The 19,869-nt window shown below is 44.8% G+C and overlaps 3 protein-coding genes across 3 annotated transcripts; 1 reads left to right on the top strand and 2 right to left on the bottom strand.

Annotated features, from left to right (window-relative positions):
• Window positions 1-364: 364 nt before the first annotated feature.
• cryaa (crystallin, alpha A) lies at window positions 365-3,577 on the bottom strand (the record flags this gene model as incomplete). Its single annotated transcript, XM_080754868.1, has 3 exons — window positions 365-574; window positions 2,637-2,759; window positions 3,380-3,577. The coding sequence occupies 3 exons, from the start codon at window positions 3,575-3,577 to the stop codon at window positions 365-367; spliced, it is 531 nt and encodes a 176-aa protein (XP_080610994.1).
• A 7,160-nt stretch (window positions 3,578-10,737) lies between these two features.
• Window positions 10,738-13,271, top strand: LOC308280279 (beta-1,3-galactosyltransferase 2-like; the record flags this gene model as incomplete). Its single annotated transcript, XM_080720539.1, has 2 exons — window positions 10,738-11,522; window positions 13,193-13,271. 2 exons carry the CDS (start codon window positions 10,738-10,740, stop codon window positions 13,269-13,271), a joined length of 864 nt encoding a protein of 287 aa, XP_080576665.1.
• Window positions 13,272-14,584: 1,313 nt separating this feature from the next.
• LOC308280402 (proliferating cell nuclear antigen-like) lies at window positions 14,585-15,370 on the bottom strand (the record flags this gene model as incomplete). The annotated part of the gene is made up of 1 exon (XM_080720670.1): window positions 14,585-15,370. One exon carries the CDS (start codon window positions 15,368-15,370, stop codon window positions 14,585-14,587), a length of 786 nt encoding a protein of 261 aa, XP_080576796.1.
• Window positions 15,371-19,869: the final 4,499 nt, after the last annotated feature.

Genomic DNA, 19,869 nt, shown 5'->3' with positions numbered 1-19,869 from the left:
CCCATACAAGTCTGTAACTTTAACAGCGTACAAATGGAACCAAATGGACCCTGACGGGTCCATTTGGTTCCATTTGTAACGCTGTCAAAGTTAAGGGGGGACCTTCACGTTTTCAACGTTTGAGAACCACTGGTGTATAGATCATTGGTCATGTACAAACAACCGCCCTCCACTGCCGGGCTACAGCTCCCGTCGCAGCAGCGGCACGTCGTATAGAGGAGAGGCCCTCCCCACATCTCCTCCCAAAGATAGCCCCCCCCAACCTCCCGGCAAACACTCCGCGCCTCGCCTCCTCCTCCAACTCTCCCCACGCACCGAGGCGCCGGCGGCAGCACCACCACCACCACCCCGGCTTGTCCCCCTTTTAGGAGGACACCGCGGCGTTGGTCTTGTCGTCGCGGGTGACGGGGATGCTGCGGTCGCCCCGGCCGGAGTCGCTGCCGCCGGTGACCTTGGGGCCGCACACGGTGAGGAGGCCGTCGGTCGACAGCGTGCAGGTGATGGCCGACTGGTCCACGCTGGAGGGCAGGCGGTAGCGGCGGTGGAACTCGCGCGCGATGTAGCCGTGGTCGTCCTGCAATGGGCGACATGCGGAGAAGAGAGCTTTGGTGATGAGCAGTGCTGGAGAGTGGAGAGTAACTACATTTTTCTACATTTTCTGCTCTGTAAAGCGCTTTGAGCTGCATTTCATGTCATGAAAGGTGCTAGTTTTATTATTATTATGTACTTTACTTGAGTATTTGTATTTTTGGATGACTTTGAGCTGTGCACATTACTATGAACATGTACTGGACTCTCTGTGATGATGTCCTTGTAGATGTTTGATTGTCCGTTGACTGCGTTATGTTGGTTTTTAAGTGATGGCAAATCTTCTACTATTAAAACTATTAAAACTCTTCAGACTGTTCAGGTTCAAGTTGAAAAGGAGAACTGATTTGTGGCGCTCCAGGAAAAGGTCTCCCGGCCTAACCAGGAATTTGGAACTAATGACAGTTATTTCTGTGTGAATCTATTCACATTCAGTATTCCACTAGACAGCAAGCAGTATAGTAGGATTTCCTTTTTAACTAAATGCACCACAATATCTTTTTGAGTAGTGTACAGTCAGGGTGAAGGCATATTTATTGTTCCACAAAGAACTTCTTATGGTAATGTTCATAATCTCTTGAATATATAACCTTGAGAATTAAATGTAAACGAGAGTAAGTAAACAGAGCTATTTTCTGGGGAAAACAAGAGACACAATCTCTCAGGAATGATGACCAATAATGCAAAAGAAGCATAAATATTCTTTCTCGCTATCATGTGCTTGGAATTTGATTTGACTTAATGAGTCATTAAAATGATGAAGTATCCTCTAAACCAGGGTTCCCCAATTAGTTTTCCCCAAGGGCCAAATTATGTCTATAGGGTACCAAGCCGAGGGCCACAACATTGCAGGGGGCGACGGTGGCGTTCCCACTACTCCAGCGACAGTTTTCGTCGTTGTCGGGTGACAATCTTGTATGTCCAAAACCGTTCGTTTTGAGTTTATCATTTTAAAAATGATTTAAACTAGTGAAAACAGCCGATCTGCTGTTTTCACTACTTTTGTGCGACGGCCTTGTATGATTTGCGAAAGAAAGTACACATTTGGAGATACGAGATTTCCACCCGACAACGACGATATACTAGTGTTGTTGCTGCTCTTATACCACCATTATTACTGGGGTTGGTGTGGGCCTGACAGTAGCCCCCCGTGGGCCGCAAATGGCCTGCCTATTGGGGAACTCTGCTCTAAACCATAAAGCTGAGAGCTTCTATACAGAAACCAAGGCTATCTGTTTTCATTATCTACACAATCCATGTGTAGATATGAAAACATAAAACCCGCCACCACACGGCCATATAAACTCTGTTACTTCTTTTGAGTTCGAAACACGTGTCAGTCGGGTGTTAACCTCATCTGTCCAACGCTGTTACTTTTCAGGGTTAAAATTCCCCAAACAGCAAAAGCAGCAGATCGACAAGCTCAAAGTTTTCGGTCTTGTCGATCTGCTATACTTTTGTGTGATGCTGTAGTACAGGGGTCTTCAACGTTTTCAGGCCAAGGACCCCTTAGCTGAGAGAGAGATGACGCAGGGACCCCCAGATTCCATATAGTTTCATCGTTTGACAGCACAATCGTCAGTGCATTTTGGATTCATGTCAATTTGTGTTTTCAGATATTTAACCACTTGAACCGTCAATACTTAATAAACTTGAACTTTCACTCTGTACATAGTCTGCTCTTTTTCCCCTCTACACCAAAGCTCTTTGACGAAATTAGCCGATCTACAAGCTCACAACGCCTCGCAGCGCGAGGCGTTGTGAGCTTGTAGATCTGCTATTTTTGGCTAAAGTTCACGGAATATGGACACTAAGGTTCAAGGGGTTAATATAAAAAAGGAGAAAAAGGTTTCTATCACACAAAGATTTGAAGGACCCCCTGTAGTAACTCTGAGGACCCCCTAGGGGTCCCAGAATATGGACACAAGAGGTTTCTGCCCGACAGCAACGAAAGAGAATCATTAATGGTGTGTGTGTGTGTGTGTGTGTGTGTGTGTGTGTGTGTGTGTGTGTGTGTGTGTGCGCGCAATCTGCGCATACATGCATACCTGTCTCTCTCCATGCTTGCCCTGGATCTCCACATAGTCGTCAGTGATCTTGACGTTGAGCTCATCGGGGGAGAAGTGCTTGACGTCGAGGTAAACTGTGAACTTCTCCCTGTCGGACCTCACCTAGTAGGGAGAGAGAGAGAGAGAGGGATAAGGGACACTAAGCTGCACACAATCGTATGACAACACTATCAAAACAGAGATGGATAGATGAACTGAAATGATCAGAAATGATTTTGCACATTGCAGTTTGCATTCACAAACAAAAACATCTTTGCACCTGCTGTTAGATCTTACATGTCTATAACGATTGCCTTGCCTGTTAAGAAGTCACTAATTGCGGCTAGTGGAAACTATCAGACCGTGGACAAGATTGTAGTCAAGGCTTGTTTTGATCAAATAAAATATCTAAAAACTTTGAGAGGAAAGGAAACTTAGCTGTAGGCACAATGGCGTCACAGCACTATAATAAGCTTAATTAACGCCAATTTTTTTTATTGTAACATTTTTTATAACCCTTTAACAGGAATATCTTTTACCAATACAGTATACGTCTATTGTTAATATAGCCTTCTCTATTTCTTTCGTTTTTACTTTAAACAAAATGAGAACGCCGAGTTTTGGTTCTACTGGAGACAAACAAAACTTGTTGCGTTGCCACGAGGTCAGAGACTGAACGGAAGTTATAACACTACAGCTGCACACGGAAACGGGTTGAGGACATGGACTAGTCATTTCGTTACCTCAGACATGCCGGAGTTGGCGGAATCCAGAAAGTTGCGGAACCACGACTGCCTGTAGTAGGGACTGAGGCTGGATGAGGTGTAGGGGAAGAGGTCATAGTCGAACATGCCCTCCCCGAAGAACTGGTCGAAGAGCCGGGCGGGGTAGACGGAGCCCATGGCGCGTCTGAACCAGGGATGCTGGATGGCAATATCCATAGCGTCGGTCTGGAGGATGTGGTGGCTCAACTTTAGCTCAGCTCTTGCAGGGTTATAGGCACTCGGATTAAGCTTGTTCGGCGTTCGCTCTGCGTCAAGTTGCACGTCGAGTGAAAGGAAAGGCGGTTTAAAAGGCGAGACGGCGAGCTAGACGGGAGAGAGGATGTTAGGCGAAAAGAATCAAAGAAGCAAACTAGCGGTTCCCAAGTGCTGTGTGTTTGTCCCCTCTGCCGGCGACCGGGCTCTTTATATACCTGAGAGGCAGAAAGAGGGCTTTAGCCAGGATCCCTCTGGAATGACATTATCTCATGGTGGGATGGGCCCATGTCAGCAGAATCCGCAGTGGTGGGGAAGCATGCCTGGCCCGTTCGCTGTGCTATAGTCTGGCCCTTCCTGGGGGGGGAAGGCCCGCTTTCGGGAGCCGTTTGGCATCCGAGCGCCAGACACTGGGAATCAGCCAAAACAAACCCCCCGACACCAAGAGGAGGCGGTGAAATGAGATGAGATGAGAAAGGGAGATCTAGTGAAACCCAATAGGTGAAAACAGTGATTTCGTCGAGCCCGGGAGCAGGACTAGGGCCTCCCGATGTGACAAAGCTGGGTCAGAGTGTCACCTATACACCAAAACAAAGTGGTCTCTCAGATTCACATGATGTGGGACGTGCTGGGCCCCTGATTCAGCCCGGGAAAAAGAGTTGGAGAGGCCCTCATTGCGCGCTAGAGAGATCTCTCTATAGAGCTGCTGCTACTCAAAGATTTGCCATTTCAGATCATGACAAGTGACAAGACAGTGGGCCAATTACATGAGTTATATTTCGTCGTTGTCGGGTGGAAACCTTGTATGTCCAAAACCGTTTGTTTTGCATTTGTATCATTTAAAAAATGATTTAAACTAGTGAAAACAGCCGATCTACAAGCACACAACGCCTCGCGGTGCGAGGCGTTGTGTGCTTGTAGATCTGCTGTTTTCAAAAAATTACAAATTTGAAACTTGGAGATACAAGGTTTCTGCCCGTCAGTGACGATTTACTTTGTTGGCCGCCCAGCCCCCAAAATGGAACAAAGGCCGACATTTTATTTTATTTTTTTTCCTAATGGCCGGCCTGGACCGGCCGGAAATTAACTGGCCGTTCGGGAGTTGGCCCGCTTTTCCCAATGGCCAGCACGTCCCTGTGTGCGTGCACAGACACACACACACACACACACACACGTGCAAGTGACATAATACTACAGTATTGTTCTGTGGGATGAGGGGCAGATTTAGTGACAATGCAAGCAACGGGATGCTCAGGGTGAGGAGAGGTCAACAGAGCGACAACAACTTAAACAGAGCGATAAGAACTGTGTGATTTTCTTTTTCTTCCACAGGCCAAAAAGAGCCTTATCGAATGTAACAGAGGCAGGGGCGTCAATTGGGTATGGCAGGGGTATGCAGCTGCCATACCCTGGGTCCAGGGGGGAAAATAAAAGTTACTTTTAAATATAAATCCATGAATGTCTCTTTGCTATCTGTGCTGGTTATTATGTTGTTAAATTATGGTAAAATAACTACAAATGCAAAATTTTACAAAATGGTCACTTTAACAAGGTATTATAATTGTATTCTCCCCATCTTGACAAAATGGTATATTCCCAGGTTCCGCAGGTAAGCTGCACAGGTGCAATGCGTTATTGTTAATTGTGGCACGTTTACTAACATGCCAAGTTTAGCTGCACTTGAACAACCGTTCCAGGCTGCCATATCCAGCCCAAGAAACCGTAGAAACGGGGGGAAAAATAAAATGTACTTCTTAAAATAAATGTATCATACCTGTTGCTAAGGTATGGCAACATGACTGGTGTCTTGCACAAGACACCAGTCATGTTGCCATACCTTAGCCTTTTCTGAACTGACGCCACTGAACAGAGGACAGAATAAATGGAAGATGAACAGGTAAAAACACAAGGATCTCCTTGGCTTGCCTCTGCTGAAGACAAACATTGCAATTGGTATCTCCATCTCAGAAAATGGCTGGGTAAATTTGGCCTGCCTCTGATTGCAGCCTGAAACCTGTCCCTAAATTGTTTTTCAAATGAATTAGAAGTTTGCACTTTAACAAAATATCGGTCATTGTCGTCCTTACCCTTGCTCTTTGTCTGTAAGGTTTCCATTATTCCCCCTCTCTAAGAGATTTACAAACCTGCCAGTTCATTTCTGCCTTTACAGCGCATATACTTCTTGATATACATGGCTTTGACTTAACTAGTAAGACGCCTCAGGGAAGCGTCACAGTAATGTGGACATCAGGGATCTCCATATATGGGCATAAAAGGGATTTGTTCCCCCTGGCATCACAGGGATCTCTCTAACACGGCATCATTAATATTGATGACATCAGGGAACTCCATATATGGGCATAAAAGGGATTCTGTTAGTGTGACATCACAGTGACATCAGAGCGGGAAACCCATAGACCGTAAAAATGTGTACGCGTCTATACGTCCAGACAGACGGACACGGACAAGCTGTGACGTTTCTCATTGCGACCGTAAGGTCGCAGTTTAGTATGAAAACCTCCACCGGCCGTCCGTCGGTCACACGTGCGGTCGACCGCACGTCACACGTGCGGTCGACGTGTGATGAGGTCACGATGAGTCATCTATGCCCAAATATAGATTTCTAGGTCAGATGGCCCATAGAGTTTGTGATGTCAAACCTAGCAACCCAATATAAACAAACCTGATGTCAGACCTGAAGTATCCTTTTATACCCATATATGGAGATACATAGATCTCCATATATGGGCATATTAGAAAGCCCATATATGGGGATATACGGATGACATCAGGGATATCCATATATGGGCATAAAAGGGACAAGGGCTTACAGTTAAGAGATCTCCATATATGGGCATAAAGGGACAAGGACTGTTACAGTAGATATAGAGATGTCCATATATGGGCATAAATGAACAAGGACTGACAAACACTGAGATCTCCATATAACCTATGGGAATATAAGGGACGAGGACTGTCAGCTTGTAGACCTATTTTCTAAATATTGTTGTACATTAAAAACTTGAAATGGGTCGTTCTGCATAGTACTTGGGATTTGTTGATGTAAATGTTCACATAGAGTGTAATAATTGGTAAAACAAACTTTTGGCCTATTTGTGGAGATAAGCGACCAACGGTCGCTTATCTCATTAGTCGCTTATCTTATTAGGGAGTCTTACTGGTAGTATACTGCGACCTCCAGGCGCAATTAAAGACCATTTCATGTGATTGAATGATTGATTGATTGAATACTTCAACACATTTAAAACTTTAACTAGACTGCACTCTGTTGAACTTGCGCCTTGTGCGCAAGTACTGCGATCGGTGCTGTCTGTATGTACTGTACAGGGTTCCCACACATTTTTACCAATTCATTTCCGAAACTTTTCCAGAATATTTAACCCAATTTCCAGGACTATGTACTGTAACAATAATTCAGCTCAATAACAGGTCGCTTACTCCTATGCGCAATGCCCAAAGACAGGTAGTGTATGCGAGTGGTTCTCAACCTTTTCAGGCCGTGACCCCCGAAATAATCATGTTTTAACTGGGGACCCCCCAACCTGACGAGACTAAGAGTTGAGGAATTTTGTATAATAACACGGTTCTCTTGTGAAAATAGCCGATCTACATGCTCACAACGCCTCGCGTTGCGAGGCGTTGTGAGCATGTAGATCGGCTATTTTCACAATTTCCGCCTCAATAACCAAAGACAATGCATAGCTATTTTTTCCAGGACTTTCCAGGACCCTTGATAAATTCCAAAGCTTTTCCAGTACTGGAAAAATATTTTTCTAATTTCAAAATATTTCCAGAAATTTCATGACCGTGGGAACCCTGACTGTAGCCCCTTTTCGACTGCAGTTTTAGCACCACACCACACCACACTACACCACACCACCCCACACCACATAAAAATATCTACATTTTCCATTACACAAAAGTACCCCTATCGGTAAGAAACAAATTGACCCTTTTAACTGTGATTATAATACATAATAAATTTGTATTACAACTATCCTAATTATAATGCACTATAATGGATTATAATTGTGATTATAATACATTATAAAGTATTAATGTATTACTATGATAATTATAATATACAATAATAGATTATAATAGTGGTTATAACACAGTAGAATCTATTATCATGTATTACAACTATATCCTGGTGGTCTAAATGAAAACCCAGTGAGTGATCAGTCATTATGATGTGTTTGGCCCTGTGTGGCCTAGCTCAGACCTACTCTAGAGTGGATACTTTTTAGTACCCCGTTTAGTACCACTTTCACACCACTCTACCCAGGACCTTGTAGTGGAAAACCTCACACAAGTGGGCGGTGTGGTGTGGAGTGGAGTTGGGCCAGTGGAAAAGGGGCTTATGTAGGTGGGCAAGTTGGCACTCTGTTGAGGTGCCAACTTACACCTTGTTATTTATATCAGGACGCACTTGTTGGCGATGTCACCGAGAATGCTGCTCCCTCATTGGCTAAAGGCCCTGCCTTTGCACTGACCCACCTCCACTCACTTTCAACCACCTCCACCCACATACACACATTCCTCCACCTCCACCCACTTTCATCCATCTCCACCCACTTTTACCCACCTCCTAGCCATTTATATCAGGTCGCACTTGTTGATGGTGACGTCACCAAGAATGCCGGTCCCTCATTGGCTAAAGGCGGCCGGAAATAGACGCAGGGGCGTCAATTGGGTATGGCAGGGATATGCAGCTGCCATACCCTGGGTCCAGGGGGGGAAATAAAAGTTACTTTTAAATAAAAATCCATGAATGTCTCTTTGTATATCTGTGCTGGTTATTATGTTGTTAAATTACAGTATAATAACTACAAATGCAAAATTTTACAAAATGGTCACTTTAACAAGGTATTATTATTATATTCTCCCCATCTTGACAGAATGGTATATTCCCAGGTTCCGCAGGTCAGCTGCACAGGTGCAATGCATTATTGTTAATTGTGGCACTTTTACTAACATGCCAAGTTTAGCTGCACTTGAACAACCGTTCCAGGCTGCCATATCCAGCCCAAGAAACCCTAGAAACCTGTGTAAAAAACTAAAACTAAAAAATAAAAAAAAAGGTTTTTTCAGACATTGTGAAAATAGCCGATCTACATAAAGTAGATCTAAAGTAGATCTGCTATTTTCACAATATAACCGTGTTATACAATGCCTCTTTTCCATGAGGACTCCCATCTTTGCCATACCCTAGCTTTTGCTGAACTGACGCCACTGAATAGACGCCGGAAACAGATGGCACCGAAGGCAGTACTTGCACGCTCTGCTGGCGAAAGTAACAAGCCATGCTAATAGGATAACACAGAAAGCCCTGGGGGCTTGTTAGTGTATTGTTCCGAGTTTATGGAAGAACTTTTAGCCGACGAGGAAGCAGCATTCTCATGATGTCACCTATATGCCACTTCCTCATTGGCTAAAAGCAGTTTTTGCTGCTTCCTCATTGGCTAAAAGTTACTCTATATTATAAAGTAACCCCATTGACTTGAATGGGAAAATACAAAACCACACTCGCAATTTCCCAGAATTGCATCATTTTAGTTTGTGTTCCTACAATCCTATCATTCAATAAGACTGATTTCATTTAGTGTTGCTTATTTAGCAGTGACCATTGCAACAGTGTTAGCTACAGTAAAAAAAATCACACCCAATGTGAAGTGAGCGGTGGTCGTGCTTGCATAACATCTTCAGACTAGGATTTGAGTCTAGGATGTACAGGCTACTGTATATACACACGTTTTGCTATGGCAAAACGCTGAGGAAAAAGGCTACAGACATACGACACATGACATCACTAGACAAACATGATGCTACGTACACACATTTTACTATGGCAAAACGCTGAGGAAAAAGGCTACAGACACACGCACAGCCACTCTTAGGAGCGGTTTACCACCGCTCAAAAAGCTTGTGCTTGTAGATCTTATATTTTTGCTATTTTCAAAATAGGGCTTAAGTGGTTAAGATTTGCATTTACAGTTATATACCCGAGACCAAGAATTAAATTGCAAAAGATTTGCTGGATACTATTGCTAGTGAATGTACACTACTAAGTGCCTGTGTTTCAATCACCTGTTCTTCACTGTGATTGGTTGACCAGCTGGAGGGGTTGCATACGCGGGGAGAACCAAAGCGTTTGATTGGATACCAGCACTCAGGAAGAAGTCCATTGGACTGGACCAGTGCAGTTGCACTACCGAGCCGACTAATATTCCATTTTAATTGACATTGTTTTATTAAAAATCACTAGGAAGTGTCAACGCCTGTGCAAATCGCCATTGTTTGGTAACAGTTTGTGTTGTAATGTGACGTCAGACCAATGCTCTGGCCACACTATAAAGAGCTTCTCAGCTCGGGCTAAATCTTTCGCAGAAGATTCAGCAGAGGGTTGGACTTTAAGCAGAACATTCAGCAGGAGATGTTTCTTTAAATCAGCAGATTCAGCAGAGGATTGGTCTTTAAGCTGAAGATTGGTCTTTAAGGAGAAGATTGGTCTTTAAGGAGAAGATTGGTCCGTAAGGAGAAGACTGGTCTTTAGTCTTTAAGGAGAAGATTGGTCTTTAAAGAGAAGATTGGTCTTTAAGGAGAAGATTGGTCTTTAAGGAGAAGATTGGTCTTTGGTCTTTAAGGAGAAGATAAGATTGGTCTTTAAGGAGAAGATTGGTCTTTAAGGAGAAGATTGGTCTTCAAGCAGAAGATTGGTCTTTAAGGAGAAGATTGGTCTTTGGTCTTTAAGGAGAAGATTGGTCTTTAAGGAGAAGATTGGTCTTTAAGGAGAAGATTGGTCTTTAAGCAGAAGATTGGACTTTAAGCAGAAGATTGGTCTTTAAGCAGAAGATTAAGCCAAAGATATTATTTTAGTGGACGAAGACGAAGAAGATACAAACGCTTCACGGCCGGAGAGAACTGTTTTAACGCAAGCGCTGCTCACAGCCGTCCTTGACATCAGTCATAGCTTTAGATTAGTGCCACAAAGCTGAGAGAAGAGAGAGAATATGAAGAGGCCAGAGCTTATCCATCGCCTCACGGCTATTGCTCTTCCATTCGGTTTCATTTTGCTAGTCATAGTGAATGAATGCCAGATGATGGGAGCCAGCCAGCCAACCAGACACAACAGCCCCAACGTGTCATCAACCACAGGCCATATCTCTGCAGGACCGTACTTTGTTGAGTACCCGAAGGACTACCGATTCATACTGGACGAGCCAGCAGAATGTCAACAACAGAAGCCTTTCGTGGTTCTGATTGTCCCTGTGAATCCCCACGACAGGGCCAGGCGCGACACGATTCGCAGGACATGGGGACATGAAAGCCGAAGAAGCTCCGTGTTGGGAAAAAGGGCGAGCCTGTTCTTCCTTCTGGGAATGCCGACAGGAGAAAGGGCAGAGCAAGCCCAACATGAAGTGTTGGAGGAGAGCAGCGAGCACCGGGACCTGATACAGAGCGACTTCCTGGATTCCTACAACAACCTCACCGTGAAAACCATGGTTATGATGGAGTGGCTTCAGACTCGCTGCCCCATGGCCTCCTATGCCATGAAGATCGATTCAGACATGTTTCTGAACACGCACTCCTTGATCGACTTGCTGTTAAAAGCCCCGAAGGACAACTATATGACTGGACACGTGGCACGTTGGGCTCCCGTTATAAGAGACACGAATTCAAAATGGTTCCTACCTCGCGACGCCTTCGCTGCGTCACATTATCCACCGTATGCACTAGGAGGGGGCTACATTTTCTCCTTAGACCTACCGAGAAAGCTTTTAGAGGCCTCCAGGCACGTCCCAGCCATTTACATTGAGGATGTGTATTTGGGGCTGTGTATGGAATACCTGGATATTCCACTCACCGACCTCCCAAGCGGGAATCTGTTTTACAATTGGCCGATTGATGACATCAGGCATTTTGTTCAAAACGGACCAATCCTACAAACTTTGAAAGCCAATCTTAGCCAATCAGGATGAAATATGGAAAATCGGACAGAAAAAAATAGTTTGACAAAAGGCCTGTGTGAAAAATGTGGGGCAGAGGTTCTGAATTGGCATCCAGGGAGTGTGTGTGCACAGTTTGGCAGAGAACAAGCCAACGGCACCGGAGATTAGCTGGTAACGGACGGACGGAGGGACAGGGGCGAAAACATACTCTCCCCCATGCCTTTGGCTGGTGGAGACACAAAAAATAATCAATTAATAATCAATGTCTTTTGGTCATTACAATATAGGTTAAAAGTGAAAAAGAAAATCAACTAAATGTCAAAAATAATTAAAATAGCAGATGAACAAGCTCACAACGTGTTGTTGAAATAAACTATAAAACAAACCAAAACAAAAAAATCACACCCAATGTGAAGTGAGCAGTGGTCGTGCTTGCATAACATCTTCAGACTAGGATTTAAGTCTAGGATGTACAGGCTATGCTACACACACACATTTTGCTATGGCAAAACGCTGAGGAAAAAGGCTACAGACATACGACATATGACATCACTAGACAAACATGATGCTACGCGCACACATTTTACTATGGCAAAACGCTGAGGAAAAAGTGCTACGGACACACGCACAGCCACTTATAGGAGCGGTTTGCACCGCTCAAAATATTCATAATCGCTAAGGAAATAATGGATAGTTGCAGCCCTAAAATGGACAGTGACAGAAGCGGGCGGTCAGGCCTGGATTAACGACCACATAGCATGGGTTCACCAGCCCCGGGGCCTGAAGCTCCAGGGGGCCCCTCCCTGCTGGCAGTACCAATGAACTAAAGCCCCTTTTACCACGGCAAGGCGGAACCAGAACTTTCCCGAACCTGAAACTATTTCTTTTGAAGCGGTGAAAGCCGCTTCCAAGGAGTGGCTTTGTGTGTCCCGTTCATGTCCATATATGGTCATTCCAGTCCAGAATGAACAGGTTTTATCAAAAACAAAATGTGTGTCACCTCATGTCCATATATGGTCATTTCAGTCCAGAATGAACAGGTTTTATCAAAAACAAAATGTCTGTCACCTCATGTCCATATATGGTCATTTCAGTCCAGAATGAACAGGTTTTATCTGTCCCGTACGTCCAGAATATGTGTGTAGTGTCCGTCCCGGTCTGATGATTGGATACTTTGAGGATTGGTCAAGCTTCACATGACAATTCGGCTCCAGATAAAAACATTCATTCATTCATTCAGAATAAAGAATGTATCTATGTGTTCCAGAGTTCATAACTCTGGAACACATAGAATAAAAGTTCACTGCTTCACTTCGAACCGAGGTTTGATTTTTTTATTTTATTCTGGTTTTGTTTCCATAGCGCACGGCCCGGTTTCTGACAAGGTTCTGGGAATCTTTTTTTTTTAGGTCTTGCTCTTGATGTAGTACTCTGGAAACCTATGGACGGGGCCAGCAGCAGCAATGGTGATGCCATGATACGATATATATATATATATATCGCATATCGGCGCGATAATGACACAAAAAACGTAAATCGGATCATATCGTAATTCAGCTAAAAGAAATCCGATATATAACGCTCCGATAAAAGCACTCCATTCCAGGAGGCTGCTCCAGTACTTCTATCACGCACATCGAGCGCACCAGCACAACGAGCGCTCAGTACAACAGAGTGAAAAATGAAAGAAAGCAGCAAGTCATAAGGGAAAGGGAGCAGATTTACAAGCTCTCAACATGTCATGCTGCAAGGCATTGTGGGCTTGTAGATCGTCTATTTTCATTAAATGTTTCTTAGTGAAACCTGACCAATCATGGAAATTGGCCCACTTATAGTCTGGTCAGAGTGTCATGTGAAGCTCATCAGTCCACCAATCCTCAAGTATGCCTGTTTGTGCCCATCTATGCCGATCTGTCATATATGCTATGCTACGGGCATAGACAGTCCCTCTCATGGCCCTTATACTGTATGCCTCATTATTATTGATCAAGTGGAAACATTATAAAAAAAATCAAACCTCGGTTCGAAGTGAAGCGGTGAATCTTAGTATAGAATTGTCTGGAGAGCCGATATGACAGCCGGTATAATAGGGTTTAAAAAATATATATAAAAAGTCCTGCTTGCTGGTCTCTTAGTTGTTTGTCAACTGCATCCCTCTATAATTATTTCAGTTTCTGTTATCTTTGTGGCCTACTAAATCTTTCAACTTCTGCTAGATTTTCAATGTATTTACTCTTGTCTGCCTTAATGCTCCTTTTTACCATTCTGTTAGCATCTGTATATTCTTATTGTGCCTTTGCTTTTGCTCTTATGCGGCTATTTGTCATTGCTGCAATAGGTGAGACCTATTGCATGTACAAAACCTGAAGGCCAAATTATCATGTGAAGCTTGACCAATCCTCAAAGTATCCATTCATCTGACCGGGAGGGACACCGCACACATATTCTGGACGTACAGGACAGATAAAGCCTATTCATTCTGAACTGAAATGACCATATATGGACATGGGACACACATTTTGCTTTTTGAAAAAGCTGTTCATTCTGGCCTGGAGTGACCATATATGGACATGAGGTGACATACATTGTGTTTTTGAAAAACCCTGTTCATTCTGGACTGAGATCACCATATATGGCAATTAAACGGTCTGGACTAAAATGACCATATATGGGCGTGATACACACAAAGCCACTCATAGGAAGTGGTTTTCACCGCTTCAAAAATCACCAATGCACCCACACACGTTTTGCTATGGCAAAACGCTGAGGAAAAAGGCTAAAGACATACAACATATGACATCACTAGACAAACATGATGCTACGTACACACATTTTACTATGGCAAAACGCTGCGGAAAAAGGCTACAGACAAACGCACAGCCACTCTTAGGAGCGGTTTACCACCGCTCAAAAATACAGAAAATGATCAAAAAGGAGATCTGGCTGACTGGGACTACTGAAAAAAGATGATAGAATCATATTTGGCTGAGAAGGAGTGTTAAGAAGCCTCGTGGTTGATCTTGGGTGCCAGATAATATTTGACATGGCCCATGTCAGCTATCTTGTATTCCACCTCCAGGGGGGTGTCTGCACGGGACATGCTGAGGGTGACCATCTTGGACAGAGGCGTGGCCTTCGTGAACAAGCTCAGGTAGTTCAGGGCAAAGCTAAGCTGGACGGGCTCGTTCACCTTAATGGTCACAGCCTCATCCTCCTTGGTCAGATCGCGGGTCGGGGACAGCTTGATGTTCCCGGTGGCCAGCTCTCCGCAGGCGGAGAACTTGACGCCATCCTTGGCGCAGGAGATCACGACGGCGTCGCCGATCTGGGACAGGTCGCGGCAGATACGGGCAAACTCTCCCGAGGGCATCCTCACCACGCAGCCGTATTCCTGCTCCGGCATCTCCAGCTGTTCCACGTCCAGGTCCATCAGCATCATCTCGTAATCGGAGACTCTCTCGCGGTTGCGCGCCTCGAACACGAGGACGAGCGTGTCCGCGCCGTCCTCCGCTCTGAGGATGACGGCATCTTCGTTCCCCGCGCACCTCAAGATCCTGGACATGCTGCCGAGGTTGACGCCCATGGCGAGGCTCCTGTCGCAGCGGTACGAGTCGAAGCCGTCGCTCCGGAGCGCCAGGTGGACCAGGGAGACGTGGGACGAGTCCATGCTCTGGAGGGAGACGCCGGCCGCGCTGACGTCCCAACGCGCCTCCGTGACCAGGTCTTTCAGGGCCTCCAGGACCTTCTTCAGGATGAAGCCCTGGGCCAGGCGAGCCTCAAACATGGGGTGTCGAGTTGTGTGTCGTCGATCGCGGAAGAAATACAGAGATTCCGTTGGTCCCCAAAACAGAGCTTTTCAGTGGAAGTTATAGGTGAAAGGTTAGGCGGCAAGGCAGATAAATTAACAGCCTGCCCTCTGTATTCTGAAGAAGAAAGAAACACGATGTCCACTATTGTCATATTGATGACATCAGGGTTTTCCATATATGGGGATTTGTGGATTTATATATCTAAAGCTAACCGCTCCTACATCTGGCCTTGTCTGTACTAGAGTGATTGCATACATATTCGGGGGTTCTACAGGAGCATATAGAACCGTTTTACAACCACAAGCCTACTGGTAAGTGTTCATTGAATTGTTACGATTTCATGGCTGATAATGAAATCCCCTATTGTGTAAATGAATTGGCAGTTTTTCTTCCGGGACCTCACTGCGATGCCCATTGAGGAGTGGGGGAGTGGGCCCAATGGGGGAGTGGTGCTAGGTCAAGTGTAGCGTTATTAGTGTGGTTGCCTACAATACAAAGGTTTTTCTCCAGTGTGGATTGACAGGTGTCTCTTCAGGTTACTTAACTGACTGAAACCCTTGTCACACTGTTTACAATAGAAAGGTTTTTCTCCAGTATGGACGGGCAGGTGTATCTTCAGGCTATTTAACTGACTGAAACTCTTGTCACACTCTTTACAGTGAAAAGGTTTTTCTCCAGTGTGGATACGCTGGTGTGTCTTCAGATGACTTAACCGACTGAAACTCTTGTCACACACTTTACAGTGAAAAGGGTTTTCTCCAGTGTGGATACGCTGGTGTGTCTTCAGATGACTTAACTGACTAAAGGTATTTTCACACTGTTTACAATAGAAAGGTTTTTCTCCAGTGTGAATTCGCAGGTGTATCTTCAGGTTACTTAACCGACTGAAACTCTTGTCACACTCTTTACAGTGAAAAGGTTTTTCTCCAGTGTGGGTACGCTGGTGAGTCTTCATGTTACCTAAATGATTGAAACTCTTGTTACACTGCTTACAGATGTAAGTGTTCTTCCCTGTATAAGTCACTTCTTCTTGTTGAGTTAAAGTGTTGGTAAACTTTTGATGACAGTAAGATGTTGGTTCATCTGTGTCTCCTTGGTCCTGGCTGGTTACAATTCCGGTGATTTGCTGGAAGGATTCCGAGGGGATCTGTCCATGTATGGGCGTCTGGCAATAGAGGTCATCGTGGCTTGATTGAGATCTGATGCATGTAGAATCCGAACAGCAGACCTTAGTCTGTGAAGATTGAGACCACACTCCTTCCTGGAGAGGTGGTTCATCATCAAATCTGCATCTATACATGGACTGTGATGGGAGAGTTTTTTGCAGGTCATTCATTCCGAGTGTATCAAAAATGCACTGTGATAGGGACAGAGTGTTTCCTAACTCCTTCTCTAACAACAGTGAGTAAGGACACTCAATCCTCGGCCCTCTGTGGAATGAAGTGAAATTAAAAAATTCTAATCTTTATATGAGCAGAACTCTGGTCTGACCTCACTCACAACACAACCGGTTGCCGTGCATGCCTGACAACACGGATGTGCGCAGGCTGCCGCCTCTCCACATTAAGGGCAAGAGTGACGTCATTATATGACGGTTTGCGCCCGCTTCGCCCGTTTTATAGTTAAGTGAAACCTGACCAATCACTTATAGTCTGGTCAAAGTGTCATATGAAGCTCATCAATCCACCAATCAAGCTTATCGGACACATGCTAAGCTACGGGCATAGATATTATGAGATATTATATTATGACATCACCCTTTACGTTTATATCAGGTCACACTTATTGATGGTGACGTCACCAAGACTGCTGGTCCCTCATTTGCTTTTATGGTGATGATGACGTCATCACCCGATTGATGACATCACTCTGTGTTATTTCAAGGGTTTTCCCATTGGATGACGTCAGCGTAGACATGCGGACGCAGACACGCAGACGTAGACTTCCTAATTTATAGATAGATAGATGTAAGTGCCGCGTCTATGTGTCCCGCCCCATCCCACATTGGCCAAGCTTCGCGGAAAGCTTAATGAAACTAGAAATACTGTTCCTACGAAACAGTGTGGGCTCGCTCGTGGCCTATACTCTGCAGCGTGCTAACTGTCATGTGAAGCTCAACCAATATTCCAGCTAACACCACTCCCAGATTTTTTCCACCAATTGCGCCTCATTGGCTAACGGAACATGATGTGCAGCGGAAATATTGACGAAACCATAGTGTTTTCACTCCCGTTCACATCCCGCTCCCGAAAAAAATATAAAAAAATAAAATCGCGCAGATGTTTTTCTATTTTGATCCATATTATATTTGATATCATGTTTATTATTATATAATGTATAATCTTATAATGTTCGCAGTTCAAAGACCTCACTTTCCTGTGCAATTTATTTCTGCGATTTGATGAACTGGGCTGGGATGATTCCCGCTCCTGCCCACTCCTGTTGATTTTCAATCCTGTCCCGTCCCGATCCTGGCATTAATACAAATTTGACTCCTGTCGCACGGGAATCCCGCGGGACCCACGGGAACGGGAATAAAATGTCATCCTCTAGTGTGTATATACAGTATATATATACACTATGATGACATATGGGCATAGTTTTCTGATGATAGGCACCTTGCTGTCATCTGTAACAAGTGTGTTAAATTGATGCCTTTCAGTCATAGCCTTTCAGTCATAGTGTGTGTGTTTGTGTGAGGGAGGGAGGGAGCACCAGTTCAGACTGACACAACGCTAAAAGTAGACTCCCATTCCCCACCCTAACATCCCCACACCTCCACCAACAATTCCCATGGCTGTTGTCCCACTAATGGCCAGTTACCGCTGGCCATTGCCTGCTACTGCATTAGTCTAATCCCACAGGGCTTTGGCCAGCCCCAGCACAGTGGCTTTACCCAAAGCAGCAGTAAGGCCCCCTTTGTAGCTCCATCAACCCACTGGACCAATTCCAACTGAGCAGGGGACGTGCAGAGAATGTTTGAGAGGCAGGGGCTGAAACGTCTAAAAAGGGCCTTTTGGTGAAAATATCGAAAATGGCAGACCTTCAAGCTCACAACGCGTCGCAGCTGCGACGCGTTGTGAGCTTGGAGGTTGGCTATTTTCGGTACTTCATAACAAACTATAAACTTAGCATAAAAATCACACCCAATGTGAAGTGAGTGGTGGTCATGCTTGCATAACATCTTCATCAATTGGTAATTGGTGATGTAATACAGGCTACACACACACGCACATTGCTATGGCAAAACGCTGAGGAAAACACATTGCTATGGCAAAACGCTGAGGAAAAGTGGCTATAGATAGGTCTAGGATCTAATTGGTGATGTAATGGCTACACACACACACACACATATTGCTATGGCAAAACGCTGAGGAAAACACATTGCTATGGCAAAACGCTGAGGAAAAGTGGCTACAGATAGTGGATACAGATAATTGGTGATGTATGATGTAATATGGCTACGCACACACACATATTGCTATGGCAAAACGCTGAGGAAAACACATTGCTATGGCAAAACGCTGAGGAAAAGTGGCTACAGACACACGCACAGCCACTCTTGGGAGCGGTTTACCACCACTCAAAAAAGGAAATACTATATGTGGTGTGGATTTCTGGACAGTGAGGGCAATTCTGTCAACGTAAGATGCTGCATTCAAGTTCAGGAGAGTTTGGACAAGGCAATTCTCTTGAATGCTTTCTTTGGGTATGGCATGGAAAGGAAACATTTGCATTTTCTTTCGCCATAGTAAAAACTGCATTCATGGTCTAAAGCAGTGGTTCTCAACCTGTGGGTCGGGACCCCCAGAGGGGTCCCCAGATTATTCTGGGGGGTCCCCAGATGATTAACTTAATGTGCAACATTGCTTTCTCACTTAACAGTAAATAAACCAACATAAAGTTTAAGTGTATAGAGGGTATCTGAACATTTCTAAAGAGACATTTTGAGGATTTTTTAATACCTCTACAATGACAAATTAAATATTGGTCAAATTGTTAAATATTAGAGGCAGAAATTGTGAAAATAGTATATCTACATGCTCACAACGCCTCGCAACGCAAGGCGCTGTGAGCATGTAGATCTTCTATTTTCACAATTTTCACGAACACGTAATGCCTCAACTCTTAGTGCTCGTAGGGTGGGGGGTCCCCAGTTAAAATATGATTATGTTGGGGGTCGCGGCCTGAAAAGGTTGAGAACCACTGGTCTAAAGAGGGCATTTTTTTACAGACAGATTAAAGGGCAGGGGCTCAAGCCCCCTTTGATGTCTACGTGTGCACGTGCCTGCAACTGAGCTACTGTATGGGTGTGTGGGGGGGGGGGGGGCAGCTTTGACCAGGAGGGCACGGCGGGGTTGGTGGAAGAGGAAGTTGGGGGGGATTGTGGGATGTGAGGGGGTCGGTGCCGGACACCGGACGTAGTGGGACACAGACTTTGGCTGAGGTTGAGCCGGGTCAGCATTTTGGGTTT

The sequence above is a fragment of the Nannobrachium achirus genome (genome assembly GCF_963921795.1).
Source record: "Nannobrachium achirus genome assembly, chromosome: 24".
NCBI lineage: Eukaryota > Metazoa > Chordata > Actinopteri > Myctophiformes > Myctophidae > Nannobrachium > Nannobrachium achirus.
The sequence above is the reverse complement of the archived record's forward strand: the minus strand, read 5'-3'. Positions and strand labels throughout refer to the sequence as shown.